Source organism: Belonocnema kinseyi, chromosome 4 (genome assembly GCF_010883055.1).
Source record: "Belonocnema kinseyi isolate 2016_QV_RU_SX_M_011 chromosome 4, B_treatae_v1, whole genome shotgun sequence".
NCBI classification, from domain to species: domain Eukaryota; kingdom Metazoa; phylum Arthropoda; class Insecta; order Hymenoptera; family Cynipidae; genus Belonocnema; species Belonocnema kinseyi.
Window position 1 is genome coordinate 123114981 of NC_046660.1, and position 21377 is coordinate 123136357.

At 34.4% G+C, this 21377-nt stretch overlaps 1 protein-coding gene across 1 annotated transcript in view; it reads right to left on the reverse strand.

Moving 5' to 3' along the window:
• The window catches only part of LOC117171068 (synaptotagmin-6), a gene marked incomplete at its 5' end in the record, with an annotated part of 240457 nt that overhangs the window by 78115 nt on the left and 140965 nt on the right, over window positions 1-21377 (reverse strand). The window contains 2 exons of the mRNA XM_033358117.1: window positions 12388-12591; window positions 13334-13559. Coding sequence (XP_033214008.1) covers window positions 12388-12591; window positions 13334-13559 — 430 coding nt within the window. The remainder of the gene's footprint in view (window positions 1-12387; window positions 12592-13333; window positions 13560-21377) is intronic.

A 21377-nucleotide genomic window follows, 5' to 3' on the forward strand; every position in this document is an offset into this window, starting at 1 on the left:
AGAGGGAGCTCTTCTTAATATTTTGACACCAAAATCATGTCGATACACCTTACCGACTGCGAGTAAAGCCACCCACGCTTTAACTTGACAGACTGTAAGTTCGGCGATAGAATCGCTGCATGCAAGATGTGACATCTATAAAGGATACTCTCCGAAGAAGATACAAATGCCTGATCTGGCAGATTTGGTCTTCCGAACTGTCGGCGAGAACAAAGTATCTGCAATGAATATGCTTGCCGTTCCGGTAGTATTTTAATTCATATTGAATTTTGAATGTCTTCAGAACAGGATTATTCTGGGTACAGCACATAGAGTCGCAAATGAAAGAGACCCTCTTCTTAAAATGGTCAGGAAGCTCGAAGAAATGGGCAAAGCAGCGTTTCTGTACAAAACAGCTGATAAGGCTGCTGAAACACTCGTATTTAACTTCAGTATTAGGGGTGATCAAAATACATCAAATCTTATTCATCTTGCGTACTCACTCCTGAAAGCCCGGATTAACAGAAGTACAAGAAAAAATGTACCTCGAAATAAAAAAATAATTACAAGTATTTCTGGGAACTGTAAATTTCAGTGCCAAGTTTGCAGAGAAACTATCCAAGGAACTTACTTACTGCTTACAAACAGACGCCAGTGATTATGCTTTGGGAACAGTTATTTACCAGCTACACAATTAGCACAACATACAAATTATAGCATGTGGAAGTAGAACTTTGAAAGGAACTGAAATACCCTATTTTACCACGGAAAAGGAACTCCTAGCTCCAGCATGGTCTTTATAGAAGTTTCGAACAATTCTACTAGGTGCAAAAATCATTCATAGAACAGATCATATTGCTCTCACGTTTTTACCAACCTGTACACTGCTTAGTGGAAGATTGACCAGATGGATTCTAGCTATCCAAGACTATAAGATACAAGTAAAACACTGTTCTAGAAAAGAAAATGTTATTGCAGACGCATTTAATATACTAACAACAGGATATCAAGATTCACCGGAAGAAAATGATAAACGTCTAGTAATATATCACAATAATATATTTTGTAATACTGTCTGGTTCAATCTGCACTTACATGTCACGGGTCAATAGTTATAACATTTATTTGAGTATAATATATTTCGTTATTCTTTTGCTCACGTTCGTCACCTGTAAGAGCACGTGTGATGTCATGAGTAGTTGATACTTTGAGGTATTTCGCGTTATTTCTTGAGAGAAATTCGGAAATTCGCCGTAGGAAAATACCTTTCTAAATATGATTTGGAAATAAGATTTAAATATCTGTGAATGAAAGTAGTAAATTTGTTATAAGTAAAAATGATTATATCCAGTATTATATTTATGAACTTGAAGTAGAGAAAGGGTGATTCTACTCGGCGGACTCACCCATTGTATCGCGAACCAAGATGATAAAATTCAGTGATTCCTAATATCTCCTGAGAGATTGGGTTTAAAACCCAGGATAAATATACTTAATTCTGTTCGTATATTAATAAATTTTTTGACTTTGATATAAAAAAGAAAGCGTCTTGGTAGGTGGACAATAACGCGCCATCTGGCCCACCGACTAGGGAGCACGATTTTCGGCACCCTGAAATTAAATTTCAAGCAAAGTCGCATGAAAAATTGTAATTATGAAATGCAAATTCTGAAAAATGATTACGTAAAGAAATCGAGTTATTATTCAATGTTCCCGATAGAGGCAATAGTAGACACAGGTAGAAATTTTAATTTGATTTCTACAGAATTTTTTGCAAGAAATATTCGCAAGTTCGTAAATTTCTAATTTATCTCACAAACTTTTATTTCTGTAATTGAAAATCGACAAATACCGGTAAGAAGAATACGCGCTGGCATTGTATCACGATGCCGACGTCTTAAAGCAGTATTTATAATAATGCCAAATATGAATGTAGCTTGTGTCTTATGTATGAAAGTCATATAGGCCTAATGGGATCGAGAGAAAAAATTAATATTGAAGAATTAACTCGTTTACTTTTCACAATTGAAGAATTCTTAAAACCCTCTAATAACATAAATGCAAGAATAAATGAAATTGAAACTACCACGGATAGAAACATTCGTAATGTCGTTGAAGAAATAGATGAGAATGTGCATGATATAACAGGAATGCTAAAAGTTGCATGTATAACTGAAGGAACTGAATTATCGAAAAAATAGATAACATTGATAACCGCACGATAAGTCTGTCACATAAAACAGCCAAAATAATGGCAAACCATGCTTCCTTAATATTTGCAAAAATTGTACGCGAAAATCGCATTTTAAGCCTTAAAGGAAATCAATAAAAAATTCACGATCTAATTAATCGGATTCAAAGTGTAACTTCTTACAAATCGCATTGTTTAACAAATTTTCCTCTTCCCAAAGTTTCGGAAAATCAAATAAACGTCCAATGAGATATTTGCGTGAGTTAGAACAATATATAAAAGCCACAGATTTTGAATCCAATTTTCAGCATTTAATGTATGCAATTTTAATGGGAATGGCTCAAGAGTGGTGAGACTTTTTCATTGAGGAAGAGGAATATTTTGAATCTTTAAAAAAGAGTTCATTAAACCCATCTGGAACAAGAATATTCGCAGAAAAATATCAAGTTTCTCTGGAATGGGTTCCACAGCAATCAAGACAATTCGACCATGGTCGATCACGCGATAAAAATGATTTCAAATGATAAAGATTTAATCCCCACCTTTTGAATCGGATGTAGTTCAAAAACTTTCCAGGCATCACACAGAATAGGTGATAAATGCCATTCTTAGAAGAATTGTAAAAAATTATTCTGATATTTTAGGTGCGCTTGAAACTTTCAAATACGCGGACGGTCTAAACCGGAACAATGATCGCGCGAAACGTACCGGTCGATCGAGCAATCCGATGAAACCCTTCATAATGAAAATACAAGTTGAATATATAACTAGATTCTTTAACCTAATTTCCTCTTGCTGCAATATCTGTGCACATCAAATAGCTCAACAAGACTTGTATAAGCATAAATTAAAATTAATTCGCGTAAACATCGCGTTAACATCTGACCCTCTCCGCAGCATATCCGTTTCAAAATTAGGCCAATGCGGTTCAATTAGGTCAATTCTGATGGCTGATAGTGAAAAAGTGGCCAATGATATTACTTGCAAGGTGCAATTCGTCTTCAGGACGTATGAATGTGATAACTAATCCCAAATTCAAAACAAAAAATGTATGAAATAGATTCTGAAATACGCGAGAAACAACTTTTTTTTTCTTTCCATGTTCACCTGTTATTATTTGCTCTAGAAAAAGATGTACTTAGAAATCGCTCTTGCTGAAACATTCACTTTCATCTAATTCGGAATATACAAGAAACTTATTTTCGTCCAGATAATGACGGAAGGCGCGATAGTTACTTTCATTCCTCTTTTATTATATTTTTTCAAATTGAACCTCTACTTAGCTCACTTTCCAAATAGCTCTTTCTTAGTAATAGCGACTTGAAAATATACCCAGCTTAAGTCCCAGTTTAAAAAAGGCGGCAAATGAGTGTGTTCAAATACAATGGAGTAGAAGAATCTCTAAGCAGATCAAGAATAAAGTGCACGTAAGCTATAAGCGCTTGTTGTAACTAACGTGTATCTCAAGTTCAATAGCATCATACAATAAGCCTATTTATTTTATTAACTATTCCTTTTAGTTTTTTACAAATGGATTTTCAAAAATCGCGTTTTGGTATCTAGGGCATAGGTCCGCGGTCTAAACCTGTTAACTGCTTATAGCGTCTTTTGGGAAATCCGTGTTTTTTCTCTCATCGGCTCAGTTTACTCGTAGAAAAGGCAGTGTGACACATGTTAGTTTATGCAGTTAAATGTATGTATTTGTCGAAAGCTATTTCTGGCTATGTTCACGTCATATTCGGAGGTGTCATCTATAGATCGCTGTAAAGACGAATGAGAGCGACACGTCTCAATTACTAACACTCTGAAAATTCTTGCCATAAACTATTTAAAATTTTTGCAAGCACATCTATGTTCAGGTTGCGATTCCAAACACTTTGATATATAAAAAAAGGCCGTATCTTATAAAAAAACTGAGAAAAATTCGATCCCGGCAAAAACAATAAAAAATAAGCTTTAGAACACTGCAGATAACAGGTTTAGACGGCTGGACCTCTTGTACATAACATATAAATAACTTTCACTTGTTATATATCGTTCAATTTTGATTCAAATGTTATAAAACTAACGTGTTTTACTTTTCTTTAGTAAATACACAAACGACATTTCAAAGTTTGAAAATATATTGAAAAATAAAAAAATAACATCGATTTTTCTTCGCTGTGTAAAATTTCTGAAATATTAGTTAGCAGGTTAAGACCACGTACCCTTCAACTTATTTTCATGTACCCATGAGATAAGCAGGGCGATTACCTCATTCATAGTGGTAATTTCCTGCAATATTTCAGAAGAAAACAATTAATATAGACGTATACATCTTCAGCATATATAATATATTGTACTATATGCAGGAAAAGTTTTTGATTCATTAATAAAATTAAAAATTGTAGGAGCCCTAGTACAGATCCCTGAGGTGCTCATAAATTTATTGGGAGCCAGTTTGATCTTTCATTGTTTTCAGGCTTTAAAACAGCTTGTTGTCTATTTAAAATACATGAATAATCTACTAAGTAAAATTATTTACTAGAGTCCTCAGGACCAATATGGTTGTTTTGCGTAAATTAATAGCTTCTTTAATGTCCGTTGTTATTTTCAGCAATGCGGTCTGATTACTATGTCCTTTTTTACAGCCCGTTTGTTATACATCGAGAAGATCATTAGCTTCGAGAAAAGTAATAAACTGTTTTTGTGATATTTTTTAAGAACTTAAAAATACGTACATAGTAAAAAGAGAGGTCTATAATTGCTTAAAGAAACTGTATTTTTGATCTTAGGTGTAGTTTGTATGATTGTTTTCCCCCAGGTTTCGGAAAGAGTAGAGGATGTAAGTGATATATAGAATATATCTTTGAGGTGATGAATTAAAACCTCAGTACCTCTCATAAAATAACTAATTGCAAGTTCATCTACACCTTTAGAGTCGCTTTCGAATGATTACATTGCCTTACACACCTCGAGAGGTATCACATCAAAAAAGGTAAATATTGAAGTCATATTATTTTCCAAAAGATAAGATGGAGAAAAATAAATTTGATTACTATTTGTAAAACCGTTGAATACTGGATTGAAATAGGATTTGAATTCGCTAGCAGTAATTAAAGTAAATATTGAGGTGTTTTTAGGATTGATAAGACCCAATCTGCCAAATTCATTTCAAAGTTGCTGAGGTTCAGTGGTGTTTGACAATCAAGCTGTGTTATATGCAATTCTGCTATCCTGAAATTCAATGAGTACCAAGTTTCTCAACGAGCGAAATTGTGGCATCGAATAGAGGGAATTATTTCGCTTAGCTGTATTGTACAGCATGCCTCTTTCCTTTATTCTAAGTCTGATTGTGGTTGTAATCCATGGTGCCGGAAGGTTCTTAGGTTTATATGCACGGTTTGTAGAGAATTTTTTGTTGAAATCCAATACAAATATATTTAAAGAATTTACCCTTCAATCAATAGAGTAAGAGGATAGTTCATCCAAATTATGTGATAATTTACTATACTCCATAACCATATCATTATTATTTACTGCGCAAACATCCAACCAGGTATGAGAGGTGGCGATATAGTGTATAGGACATAAATGAATTATTGACGAGTTATTCAAATATAAAAATGGTCTTATTTGATCAAAATATTAAGATGAAAAAAAAATCTGTCTTCAATTTACTAAAAATTATGATATTAGTAAATGACGGAGAATGAATAGTAAATTAATATCTATATTAACCCCTCACCGGGCATCTATGGCGAATTCGTCAATGTTTTGTTTTCCACTTTCTTGTATCTCGGAGGGGAGAAGTCAGCAGGTTTGGAAATCCCCTTTAAAAAAACTTACAGGCACTATTTTAAAATACACCAACTTGCGTCAGTATTCGTTAATATTCCGTTAATTAATAGTAGGTGAAAGTTTGGTCGACAACCAATTTGTCATAGATGCCCGCCGGCGTAACTATTTGCGATTTTTGAGGTAAGTGAAATCATGTAAATACATTTTTTCTGTATTTTTGTATACAATTTTTGATAGATTGTTCAATTGTTTTCACATTTTTTATATTGTATAAATAAATATTTTTGCAATAACAGGACTATATTCTTATAAATAATTCAATTTTATCCCAATTTCTCCTTTTCAAATTTCATCATTTTTAGGTGATATAAGAATACATCAAATTAAAGTTTGGCGTATATACATACCGACGTCTCCATTCTGCGTACCATTTTCATTACATTCGAGAAGAAAAAATCAAGAAATTTGTACGAGAAAGTGATTAATACATTAATTTAGTCAGGTTTAAGAAACCACAATAATGGCATTGAAATTATTTAACAGAAAAAATGAAATGAATGGATGTGCTCTCCATGGCATGAACATGCGCGGCCGTGTTATGTTATGATTAAACAATCTTTTATATATATATATATAATAAAACAACTTATTTACGAATTTTTGTGTTATACTTGTTTGACGATGATACCGAAAATGTTGTTTGTTTTTACGTATTTGTAGCGGCTTAGGAGATCCTTCTAGAAAGTTACAATTTTTATTTTTTTGAAGAAAATTTTTAATGGTTATACTCGTTCAGACCCACAAATTCTGAATTTTTTAACTAAAAATAACTAATTTAATAATTACGAATTTTTCGTTTATCAATTTTAATCCCATTTATGAGCCGAAAAAGGTTCGACCATCTCAGTCAAGACAAGGCTCGTATTGAGACAAGTAAACGTCGTCTTAGCCAAGACAAGACTCGACTTGAGACAAGTAAACCCCGTTTTACCTGTCGTCGCCATAAAAGTATGACGAAGACTTATATCTCGACTCAGTTTTGTGACGCTGCCAGACATCGATGTCTTGGAGACTAACTCAAGACATAATCAAGTCGAACAAATTCATTCTCCAATAATGTAATTGTATTTTATTGCAATTAGGAATTCCCGATTCAATTAACTTTTTAAAAATTCCACACTTTGGTAAATTTCGGGAGCCACTAGTTAATAGCTAGGGGCCAGGTGAGTCCCCACTCCGGTGCTACCTATGCTACCTGTGCGCATCACTGCTGGTGGCAATTTAATGAGGGTTACCCCGTATAACTTACTATGTCGGTAAACTTTATTGCTTCTTTATCGATTCACGTTACGTTAAGTTTCTCAAAGATGGAACTCCTCAGTTCGCAATCTTTCCGAATTGAGATTCTTTGTCCAGATTGATTTATGATTTAACCGAACGATTTTGCGTGTGCACTTAAATTTCGCGGAGTCGCAAAATATATGTGCGGATTAATTTTGGATTTATTCGGACTTTTTCCGAATTCGGTGTTTTTTTTCGAATTAAGTATAATTAATTTGCTCGACTTTTGAAATCTCTACTTGGTATTAAATTAAAGTCAAATTTAGTGGTTGTCTGATGCAATATCAATTATTGAATGGCATTAGTTTGCTCTAAATCATCAGTCACCGCGGAGATAATTCAGTTGTCTTCAATTGAACCGTTGGTGACCAAAAGGGGACACGGCCGGATTCAGCCTGAGAAGTATTGTCCTGTGTGTCAATTTAAAAAATCTTTCTAATTTCAATTTTAAAAACTGATACTTGTAGAGAATTTATAGGCGAATCTTTTATTCCTCCTGCAAAAATGTATAGGTTTCGTAGTTTTTGAGATAATTGGTAAAAAGTGGATTTTTTGAAAACGAAAAATTCCAATCTTTTTTCACTTCAACTAGCACTAATTTAGCCAATTTTCATCATTTCCAGATTTCCCCAATACCAAATACGTGTTTAAGTCTTCTGAAACTATATAAGAAAGAAAAACGAGAATATTGTAATAAACAAAAAAGTTATTAATTTTTTTTGAGGCAATGCAAAAATCATGAATTTTAACATTCAAGCGCCTCGTTTAGCGAACGAATTTTAAGCTACGGAAAGCTTTCAGTGAGAAAGTTGTTCATTAAGGTTCAAAGAAGTTTTCTGGAAAGTTTTAGATCAATTGGATTAATAGTTCACAAATTATGAATGTTTTAAAAGCCAAGCGGTAATCTTGACGCTGCCCAAAAACGTGCCTGGCCGGCTACGCATGCGCTGCAGCGAACGACGTGAAGGTCAAGTCGATTTTACCAAAACAAATGCATAACAGTAACTCTAGATATTATCATTAAAATAATTTATTTATTAAACATTTGACATACAATATTATGCATATTATTGAACAAGAATAAATTCAGCAAAACGAACGCTTTGCTGATTTGGAAATTTTTTGGCTTTCGCATTTTGCCTTTGAAACATTTTTCTAACTCCTGCAGAAGATCTTTACACTTCTCGACCATTGTGAATGAAGGTGAACGAGCATTGCGAATAATTTTTACACATTCAGCTTCAGTTTCAATTCGTTCTAATTTTTTCAGCTTTTGCGAATATGTGCCAAAATTCCTATCGCACTGGCAATAGGAATGGCCTCGAACTGGAAACACATATTTAATCTCGCTTTGCAAATAAATGGACAATAAAACCAAAAAATGAAACACTGTGTAGTTTTTATTTTGTCCCGAACATGAGTCTGAAAATAATGATATGCTGTTGAACTTGTCTTTAGCAAATTCTTTTAATACTGCGTATTTGATAAAAAAGCAAACAGAGTTAGTACCCTTCTTTACAATTCCCTCAAGAATACGGTACATGTAACTCTGGTTCGTAGTATGTATATGTACGTTAAATATAAAAAGCCATGCTAAACGTAGGTAAAACTGCGCGGACACGGGTATTTTTGGTAGTGGCAAATTCTGTGCAAAATCAAATTCAGAGCATAGACTATTATTTTCAGAGAATATTTGCTTTTTGAACTTCAAATAAATTTCAGCATTATTTTTGTGATTAATTACTTCTTCGTTTACCTCTCCATTTGTCTCGTTTTTGTAGCAAGTATTGGACACGTCAGTTCTAGGTAATTTAAAAATGAAGCCAAGATTTCGGTTAAAATACTTAAAATAAACGGTTTGACTTATTGTCAATTTAGCCCCCGTTTTTTCTTTATAATATTTTCCGAATAATTGGTAAAGTTCTACAAGATTTAATGAAGGATTATCAAAATATTTGAGGTTGGTAGAATTTCGTTTGTAATGTGAACTGTGATGTGGAATTGATTCGCAATGTTCTTCAATCATTTTTTTTTAATTTTCTGTTAATTTAAGACAACTTTCGCGTACTCCACCTGCCAAATTTTTTAAAGACTGCTTATTTCAAATATTTTTTTGAACATTTTCAACTCTTCTTTTGCCCAAACATAGAAAAGCACAAAAAAATTTCTTACAAATCGGAACATTTTCTTCGTCAGTAGGAAATAAATATATCCAATGAATTAACCGTCCTAGTTTTTCACCTGTATTCGTTTGGATAGGATCCTTGCATTTTAACAATCCTCTGAGAAACAAATTTTGTTCATTATAGTTCCCGAGATTCAAAAAATTTGTATGTAGTTTTTCTTGTTACACATTTGAAAAATTTTGGTAACATTTTTCTCCACAGCAGGATTCAATAGGTTTGAAAGATCTCTCTGGAATTAGAATATCTTTAGGAATACCGTCTTTTTTAGTTTTAGAATTTGTAGTAATATATTCTTTTCCCTAAAGAAATAACAGATAATGCTATTAACTTCGTCATTAAAAATTTTAAATAATTACTTTAGACTATCTACACGGAAAAAAAAATTCGTGAGGCGAACGAGTGAATCGAGAATATATTAAACTCAAAGAAAGTGTACGCTTGGATGAGGTAAAAAGTTTAGTTAGAAGAGTTAAACATTTAGTTACTTTATGTAAATTGTTCTCGTGAATCAGTAATTTGGACGAAATTGCTAAGTTCGGAAGTTTACTATTTTCGACAGATTATGTAAAATTGTATTATCTTCAGATTAGAAAAAAATTTAGTTGTCATAGAAATATTTTAACTTACAGTAGCCAATCTTTCGTCTGGTATCGCGAAAATGAATTTCACTGATATCCGTGTAATGCATTTGGGGGTCAAGTTTGTTGTTTTTTTCGCGTTTCTTGATATTTCAATATAGTTATCGCCTACAATCGAAACAAATGTAAATTATTATTACTGCATCATAAACTCCATTTAATATTAACATTCGCGCACATTTTAAGTGTTAAAAAGCGTTTAATTGTCCAAAGTAAATCTCAACTGTCACTGCTCCCGATTAGACCGTCGCCATTTTATTTCGCTGCTCCCATAATGCACCGGCGCTCTTCCGATAATTGCTTCAGACACCTATTCTGAATATCCTTATTATAGCTATACTCATCAGGGGTTTGACTATAGGAAAATATATGGAAAAAGTATATGGAAAGTATATGGAAAATGGTCAAGGATATTCATTTTCGCTGATCCAGGGATCTTCCTAAATTCCTTCGTTCGTTTTCAGCTAAATCTTTAGCTATAATAAGGAATAATATCCCTGTCACAGCTCAATTTTCTTTACCGTGTACATATTATATATAGTTCAGTAACAGAATGATTTAAAAATTCAAGAATAAAAAAGTCACTAAATATTAAATTTATGATTAAAATTTATTAAAAATTGTTTTGACGATTTCCAATCGTACCTCATTTCTGGAACATTTTTTCTTATTTTTAATCCACGGATCTTCATTTCTAGTTCTTTTTCTACCTTGTTTCATTTTAATATCTTTTTCTTTTTAATTAATATTCTCAAAAATATCTCAAAAATCTCAATAATCTAAAAAAAAATGCTTTTCCAACTATTATAAGAAACAATCACTTCGCTGATACTATGCTTTATTTGTAGAATTTCATAGAAGATGACAAAAAAAGTAACTGTTGTGCATTTGTTTTGGTAAGATTGTCTTGAACTTCACGTCGTTCGCTGCAGCGCATGCGTAGCCGGCCAGGCACGTTTTTGGGCAGCGTCAAGATTACCGCTTGGATTTTCAAACATTCATAATTTTTGAACTATTAGTCCAATTGATCTAAAACTTTCCAGAAAACTTCTTTGAACCTTAGTGAACAACTTTCTCACTGAAAGCTTTCCGTAGCTTAAAGTTCATTCGCTAAACGAGGCGCTTGAAGGTTAAAATTCATGATTTTTGCATTGCCTCAAAAAAAATTAATAACTTTTTTGTTTATTACAATATTCTCGTTTTTCTTTTTTAGATAGTTTCAGAAGACTTAAACACGTACTTTGTTTCGGGGAAATCGGAAAATGATGAAAATTGGCTAAATCAGCGCGAGTTGAAATGAAAAACGATTGGAATTTTTTGTTTTCAAAAAATCCACTTTTTACCAATTATCTCAAAAACTAAACAACCTATACATTTTTGCAAGAGGAATAAAAGATGCGCCTTGAAATTCTCTATAAGCATTAGTCTTTAAAATTTAAATTAAAAAGATTTTTAAAATTGACACTCAGGACAATACTTCTCAGGCTGAATCCGGCCGTGTCCTCTTTTCGTCGCCAACGGTTCAATTTTCCAATTTGCCTTACGGTGTTGAACATTATTATGTTGACTTAAATTGTGATTGTTTAATCATAATTAAAATGTATACAGTTTTTGGCTAAAATTTTAATCACATGTAATGGGATTGAAATTGGCAAAATGTTTTTTTTTTCTAATAAGGAGATCGTTTTATCCGAAAGCCAATACTGGCCAGGGAAATCATGCCTTTCTTTTCACTAACTAGGCACAATTTACTGTGAAAGGGTAAGAATAACGGTATTTAGTATGCTGTTATTAACATGAAGGAACATCAGTTGGCCCTATTTGTTTTCCTCTTTTCTCTTCAAAAGGGAAGTATTCCAAAATATTTTACCTCCAGTTTCAAGAACTAAGTTTTTTCAGCCCACCATAATATATTGTACATTCTGTGATACTTCCCATTTGCGTTTGGCACATCTTTTGCTTTTTCTATTTAATAATACTTCTAATTATAATTATTAATTAAATAATATATGTAATAATACATGAAAAAAGTAATAATAATAAATTATAATATTTAGTAATATTTAATCATTCACTCGCATTTTCGCTTTAAGCTTGCCATAGATATATCACTGATTGTAATTGAGTTAGCAATTTTCGCTTTTCCGTTTTTTTGCACTTTTTCTGATTAAATTTCGTCTCCCAGCTTAACTTCTAATAGAAAATAATTTCTAAGTATTTTCATTGTAGCGGTTGCACTCTTTGTATAAAGTATTCCAAAAGTGTATTTTACCTGATTGTCGGTCTCGGTGGTGGAATGAGAAGGGGTGATAAGCATCGTCTTCGCTCTGAACCATAGGCTGATGCTGTTCCTATTGCTGCGGATGATAATGAGGCTTGGGACGCCGACGTAGCCCCGCTGTGAATACTTTCTGTGTAACTTTCAGGAATTCTGCAACGAGCATCCAAGGATGCAGCTCTGGCTGGAGAAGGCGATCTAATAAAATCAAAATTCTATAGGTTATTTTGTACATTTTCAGCAAAGAACATTTACCCACATTTTAGTTAAGGACATATTTGCAGAAATATTAGATTAAATAAAGATCAAAACTCATCATACTTTTCGATTATACCTATGTACGTTTCTCAATAAAACTTTTAATTCAATTTTATTTAATTAGAAATAATAAATATGACAATTTTTCCAAACTTAAGCTCTTTCAATTGAAGTAGTCTATTTGAAGTCTTAAAATTAGACATTGTCGAAAAACTTTAATCTGAAACTGTTGAATTCTTAGCGCATATAATAATTTGAGGTTTTCAAATTTATATTAGTAATCGGTCCACCTTTACCCAGAAATGCATATATCTTTTCTAGTATGCTTTGTTTTCTGTTTCATAGTGCACCATTCGTGACCGTCCCCGAAGAAAGGGATCTAATGCGGAAAAAATCGTTTATTAGGTTTATACACCCATTGATAGTTTTTAATTTTCTGTTTCATATTAAAAAATATATACCTATATATAAAAAATTAGAATTATTATTCAACTGTTAAGTGAGGGCTTCTCCTTGCCTTCCCGTGTTGGATCGCTTCTTTAATCGCTCCGCCTGTAAAATAAGGATATTGCGCATCAGGTCTCCTTCTTTGTGGACAGTCACATATATTCAATATCTAAAAGGGTTTTTAAATAACATTTTCTAATATAAATTGAAAACAGTATTGTCATAATAAGAAGACCTTGAGCTTCTATTTGGCGGATATGAAGAAGCAGCATGCAGAGAATCATGATGATAATGACGATCATCAGGTGCGTAGGATCGGATTTGAGGAGCCAAACCACGTCGAGGAGAAATTCGGACGGTAGTGTCTGGAAGATATTGAGATGTAATGGATGGATTCCATGACAGAACTCGTCCGCAATCTTCATTTGGGTAGCCACGACTTTCATGAATCATTCCGAGACCTGAAAGATGAAAAAAAGTAGTATAAAAATTAAATAGAAATATTAACAGCATCTATACCGAGGGATATTTGGGGGAGTGTATTCGTATTCATTTTTATTACAGAAAAATCCCTAGGGTGTGATAACCCTCTTAAGGATAGAATAACACATGGCCATTACAAATGTGTGTGAATATTGATCAATATGCTGGAGAGGGTGGATAAATGAGAGATGCGCAAGGTAGAACAGATGTTAAAAAATAATTGCGAGGGATAGGGATTACTCGGTAGAGTGAGGGGTTCAAAGGACTACTAAGGTGAAAAAATCCACGCAGAATTACACGTGCAGGAACGTTCCAAATACGTTCCCTGAAGGTGTTTTTGTCCGTCCCTTTGCAACCTTCCAGGAACGTCTCGCTGGAACCTGGAGGGAACTTATAGTTTTTGTTGTTATTAACAATAAATTTATCGAATGACGTAAGAGACAGGTACAAATCCTCGCCACTTTCAACTCCACTCACATCCCGGAAGGAGAGAAAAGAGAGAGAGAGAGAGAGAGATGCAAAGAAGCTACAGCAAAAATTTGTAACTCCCGCCCACTCGTTTCGTATCTGGACCGTAGCCTGGCGTAAGAAACACAGCCCGGAAAGGCGGGGTAAAGGGAGCGAGAGGGTATGACAGCACATGATTCCTGTCACTTCGATTCTAGCTCAACCTACCAAGCCCCTATCCATCATTTCTCAAGATTTGGAACTGGAAAATGAAAGCGAACTCGAACCAGAAGAAGCCCGATTATAGCTTGAACATAAATAAGAGCTTGTAAGAAGACAAGCTAAACAAAAAATGGCTAGAGATGAGAAGGAAAGCAGTCAAGAAAATGTCATAGAGAATGACGCCTGAAGAGAAAACAGCAATGAAGATAATGATTGGGTGAGTTTGAAGGTCGGTTCGTGAATTTCGAGGCAAAATTCAAATGATGAGAAAGTATATCGATGTTAGTAAAACTAATTAAAACTTATGTAGCTTTGCGTACGGGAAATTTTTGGTTCACTGATTACCAACTTCAGCCTGATTTTCCAAATTTAAAATAGCTGATCAAATATGGTGGACGAAAAACAGGTAACATTTATCCATATTAGCGAAAATCAGTATCTGTGTTTTTTTGAGACGTTGATTACGAATCTTAAGTCAGATTTGCCAAATTTTAAACGGCCAATTCAATATGGCGGACAAAAATGGAAAATTAATGGGGTTTTGCCAAATTCAGTAGTTTGAAATTGTTTGGAACTCTGATTACGAATCTTAGGGCAGGTTTTCAAAATCGAAAATAATAATCAATCCAATTTGGAAGATTAAAGACGTAAAAAATGTATAAATGTTGGTAAAAATCAGTACCTCTAGGGTTTTTGGGACGCTAATTACGAATCTTATTTTTAAATTAATTGAACATTAAATGAGTGAAGACATTCCTTATAAAAATATTTAATTTTAAAACTTTTAGCCTGTAATTTGTCATCCGCCATTTGTTATTTTGAAAATCTGACTAAAAATTCGTAATAAGCGACCATAAAAACCCTGTTTACTGATTTTTACAAACACGTATACATTTATCAAGTTTTTCATCCGCCATAACTGATCCCCAGCTAAAAGTTCCTGTACAGGATCCTCGGAGGATCCTGCACATGCTCCTGTAGATGATACTGCATGCGAACCTATAGAGGTAACTTTGACGGTTTCTGTACAGGCATTTGACGAAGAAAACTGTACATGGTCCTATAAGGAACCTGTATGCGAGGTAATCTTTGAATTATCATGTACAGATTCCAGCAAAGAGCCAATTGAGGTGCGGGTTCATGTGCCGAAACATGTTTAGGATCATATAGATGAACCTGAGTAGGAACTAATCCACGAACGTTCGCTAGTGGCTTGGCTGTGTCGATACTGAGTTAAATTTTTAAGGGAATAAAAGGAAGGCATTTTTATAGCTGTAAGCGACATTATTTGTCTCGATGGCTTTCTGTAAAGGAACCTATACATGTTTCTGTAAAGGATCCTTCCAAAGGTTCTTTTGAAGTTTTTCTGTAAGATATGCTATACACGTTACTGTACAGGAACTTGCAATTCAGATTTCTTTGCAAAGAAACCTGTACAGGAGCCCGTAAAGAATCATTTAGAGGTTCCTTTGTCAGTGCAGGTTCCTTTGCAGGATCATGTATAATTTCCTTCGTCAAATTCCTGCATAGGAACCATGAAAATTACCTGTACAGGTTCGCGTGCAGGTTCATGTACAGGAAAATGTACAGGACCCTCGGAGATTCCTGTTCAGGAATTTTTAGCTAGGTTGGCCATTTTGAACTTTAAATCTGTACTTTAATATTTGGAATTAGAGTCGCAAAAATTGAAAAGTACTGATTTTAATAAACATTTATAATTTGGTTTTCGTCACTGCATATTGGATTGACCATTACAAATTATGAAACTCTGACCTTAGATTGGCAATCACAGTCCTGAACATAATTTCTTTTGCTAATTTGTTCGAAATTTGTACACCAATAGTTGGCCTAGAAAAATATGAAGGTAGCCTCTCTTTGAAACCTGAAACGTAATTTTTTAATTGTTATGATCATCCAAAATTTATATTAATTTGCACGTATATACTTATTCAAAAAAGATTAGTTCTTAAAAAAACACTTTTTCTTTGAATTAGTTTAAAGTTCTTTCTACACTGGCACTTATTTCCATCAAAATATTTCTTTGATGGGTTCCACCGATAAAAAACCTGGATTTTAATTGCTTTTAACCAATTTTAAATTATTAGACATTTGCACACGGTCTTGGGTACGCTTGTGTAGTCCCTCATCTACCCTCAGCGACGTAATAGTAAATTGTATATCAAGGATGTAACGTTGTTTAAATTCGGTTCGAACCCAGATAGACCTTTTCAACAGGGAATAATCAGGGGTTTTACCTGGTTTCTGAACGCAACAAGGAATTGTGCGCGAATTGGATTCTACCTGGATTTTATCCAGGTCAGATCAGGCTCTAAGAAGGGTTCTATCTGGGTCTTATATGTTTCTAGTCGGGATATAATCGGTATACAATTTCGTATCCGGATCTATCCGAGACCTACATGGAATAGTTAGAAATTCTATTTGGGCCTTATCTGGTCCTATCGAGCATCTATTCAGTATACATTTTCGTATGCGGGGCTATCCGGTACCTATGCAGAGCACTTGCAAATTCTATCCGGGTAATAGCTGTTTCTAGCCGGGATATAAACGGCATAAAATTTTGTATCCGGTCCTATCCGGGACCTGTACGGGGTAACTAAAAATATTTACCTCGGTCCTATCCTAATTTTTTTATTCTGTTCAACTTGTAAAACCTCAAATTGTTCAAATTGTGAAATTTCAAAATTTAAAGAATTGATTATTTTCAGATTTATTATAACTAAAAAATATTTAAATTTTAATAAGACTTTTCAGCATAATATAATCAAATGAACTAAAGAAAGCAAAAAAAATTAAACCAACTACTACAAATAAGTGATATGAAAATTCAAGTTGCAAAAATACTTCTAGATAAAAAATACTTGAATTTGAAATACTCTATGTTTAAAGTGGACAAGTACTTGAAAACATGGATCGTTCTATCCCCCTTTTTATAACCATATACACTTTGCTAGAAACCCACACCTGTGATTTAAAGAATCATAGATAGGACCAGCTAGTGAAGCCTGAAGCGTCTTCACTCTTAATTTAAGACCATTTATGGTTTTGAAATTTGACCATTTTTTGTATGGTTAATTTTTTTGTGTAAATGACTTACAGTACTTTTTCAAGACAATATCCAAGGATATGTGAAAAATTCAATAAGTAAAAATAGTTAAAAGGTCAGCGATACGAAATTTTTTCTGCATTGGGTCAGAGGAGCCGCGTAGGCCAGCTATGTCACATTCCGGATGAGGGGCCAGCTAAGGGTTAAGAAATCATAGAGAGAACCACGGTACACCCTTATAGAAGACCGCGACGCACTTTGAAGATTAATTTCTATATAAAAACCCCGGAGAGGACCCAAGTACGAGGTGTGTTCAAAAAATAAGGTGACTTTATGGTTTTCTCAAAAAATATTCATTTATTCCTCAATATTTATGTTGTACCCTTCAAAGTAATCCCCCTCAGATATAATACACTTGTGCCAACGCTTTTTCCAATCATCGAAGCACGTCTGATAATCATTTTGTGGTATAGCCTTGAGTTCTTTCAGCGATGCTGTTTTTATCTCCTCAATCGTTGAAAATCGATGTCCTTTCATGGGTCTCTTCAGTTTTGGGGGAAAAAAGGCACTGGGGGCCAAATTCGGTGCATGTGGAGGCTGAGGCATGACTGTGGTGCTGTTTTTAGTCAGAAAATCTTTCACAAGCAACGATGAATGAGCAGGTGCATTATCCTGATGCAAAAGCCACGAATTGTTTTTCCAAAGTTCCGGACGTTTTTTGCGTATCGCCTTTCGCAAACGGCGCATAACTTGAAGATAATACTCCTTACTGACCGTACGACCTTGTGGTAAGAATTCCTGATGCACTACGCCACGGTAATCAAAGAAGACAGTGAGCAAAACCTTTACATTTGATCGAACTTGACGTGCTTTTTTCGGTCTTGGAGACTCAGGATGCTTCCACTGAGACGATTGGCTTTAGTTTCGACGTCATAACCATATACCCACGATTCATCTCCAGTTATAACCCTTTTGAGAAAATCAGGATCATTATTGACTTCATTCAATATCTCCTGAGCGATGGTCATGCGATGGATCTTTTGATCAAAATTAAGCAGTTTTGCAAACAAATTTCGCTGACACACGTCTCATGTCTAAAACGTCCAAAAAGATAGCCTGGCATGAGCCAAACGATATGCCAACATCTTCAGCAACTTCTCTGATGGTAATTCGGCGATTTTTCAACACCATTTCTTCCATTGCTTGAACGTTTTCATCTATTGTTGACGTGCTGGGACGTCCAGGGCGAGGTGCGTCTTCGACATCCTCTCAGCCTTCTCGGAACAGCTTGTGCCACTTATACACATTTTTCTTACTCGGAGTAGACTCACCGTATGCAACTGTCAACATTTCAAGAGTTTTAGAGCACTGGATTCCATTTTTCACACAAAATTTAATATAAACTCTTTGCTTCATTTTTTTCGAAAGAAGAAAATCGCCGAGCACACCAAACCCTTCTAACCTTTTACGCCTCTGCCAGAAAAACAACACGAGCTATATAGTCAAAACTGTGAACATATGATCGTGACGAGTGTAGCAACACAAAAAAAACAAAAAATTAAAAAATTGATTGTTCGTAGCCCGCGAAAATTGAAAAGTCACCTTACTTTTTGAACACACCTCGTATACCCTGCTCGCAATTTTCTAGTAGAATCCTGTTAGACCCGGGTAAAATCCCAGTGTATAAAGGTTGACCCAGTTAAATTCAGATAGACCCAGGTACACCTGTACATATGAGTTACCAACGGCATTTCATTGAGCTCCAATCCGGTTTCTAACGGGCTTTTTAAGTAAGTAAAGAAGGCAAAATAGCCGTACTCCATTGATACACACGATACTTTTTGTTCTACCCTCCTTGAAAAAATGCATGTAATGTTGACAAAGGATGATTAATGTTCTTAACAAATTTTAATTCTAAGTAAGAGAAAGCAATATCGCACTTAGCAGAAGGGAGACTGTGGGGTCCAACGATTCATTTTTTTTAAGGTAAATAGAATTTTGTCTATACTCTCACTTCCTCGGTGTAGTGTATGTGTATCGGTTTTGAAGTGCTTAATTAATAACCGAACAGGTGTTCTCTAAAATGATATTGTAAATGTACATTTATAGATGTTATAGGTAGTTTGTTCTAAAAATAAGCACCACATATAATAAAAGAGTTTTGCAGTTTACACGTGCGGTGTGGCTGAATTTTTAGTACTGTTTTTTTCACGGAGTTTGGAATGAGTTGGTTTATCTCTGTCAATAAAATGGAATTGGTTAAAAGTATATTGCTGAGCTTAAAGCTTAATGAATAGGCTATGAAGCAAGTTGCCTATACAAAATTGTATTGTTTTTGCGATGTTAAGAAGTCTTGCTTTTTTTTATACTAGGTATTATGTTCACCTTTCGGGATGTTAGAGATTATGCCGCACAGCTGTAATCAAAGTAAGGGAGGATAAGGCTTCTACATAGGAGGATACGTGTTGGAGTAAGAAGTGATTCTTCATTTCTATTAAATTGTTTGATAACTCTAAGATTATTTCTTTAAAATATCCGCAACATTTTTATTCCAAGTAAGAGAACGATTAAGAATATAGCTTAAACCTTTTACAGATTCCACAGACGTAATGAGACGTCTATCGACCAAGAGAGTAGGTAGGGTTGCAATTGTTTGAAATGATGGGAAGGAAAAAGGTTCTATGCTTATAGAGATAGTTTTAATAGGATTAAGGGTGAGGCTACTTGCCAAGGTTCGCTGCACCACTATAATCTGTTCCCTGAGATAAGACCCTACAGACGCGCATGTGGGTTGTCATTTCTTAATGGAGGCAGTCCTTACCCTTTTTTCACACGTAATTTCTTAATTTTTTTGTCATTGGTCCCTTGGTCTTAATTTAATATTTTTTACTTTCTTTGGGTTTCTTTTTCAAATAGTTTGAATGATTTTTACGAGATGTTTAGCCATAAAAGAAAAGGACCTCAACGCGCGTTGGTCTCGAGTTACAGGGGTCTAGATAGCCACTTGAGTTTTTCACTCACTCGCTCTCTTTGTAATGAAAAAGTTAGAAATTAATAATCCTGCAATCCTCGACTTGAATGTACAATATTCAGAATGTTCGAATTATTCCGATTCCATCGGTATGTAATTTGTCCATAAGGTTTGAAAATTGGGAAAGTAAGCAGTATCAAATTGAATATTGAGCTAAAGTTTCTTCAATTGAACTTCCTCAAATTTTTAACTTTCCTATGCAAAATAAATAATCGCTAATTTCAATATAATTTTTTTTAATTTCCTTAAATTGACCCGCCTATGGACAAAATACCCCAGCTGGATTCAGTTAACCCAAACTGAGGTCGGTAAACAAACAGAAAAGTAGTAGAAAACATAATGCCCACTGCCCGCCAGTCTCGTGAATCAATGTAAGAAAGTTTTTTCTTAAAGTTGAAGAGCTTCACTTCAGGTTGGCATCTTAACAACATCTTAAGAAATCCCGCCTTCTACAAAAATTAAACAATGGGCTGCGCGAAGTAAACCAAAATTGGTCTTTCTGTAGGGTCTTCTCTCAGGGAACAGAGTATAGATGGATATCCTCTTGCGCATTTTAAAGTGTGCTATTAAGAGTGGCAATTGGCTCAAAGAGGTAAAGCTTAAAGTCATAAGCATATTAGCGATAGTTTCAGTGCCGAAATTCGCTATCATGTTCAAATGTATAAATATTGAATAGAGTGGCTGCTAGCGTGGATATTTAAGAGCCAGGACTCTTAAATTCCACACAAACAGACAGCTTGATATTGCTTATGTGTACTATTTCAGAACGATAACTAAGATAAAACTCAAACTATTTAAAAACCATATTTGAGAGTTGAAGCGATTTGAACTTAGTCCACATTAGAGTATCTTTAAGTGTGTCAAACGCTTCAGAACAGTCAGAAAGGACGATAACATTATTTCACTTTTATCAATTGAGACTCCGGATTGTATAACCACGCATAAAATTTGCCTGGCCGCTTTAGGCCGCTCGAGTTGGCCCCTGATGGCTTGAAAATCAGTTTTCGAAAATTCAACTTTTTAAGATATCAC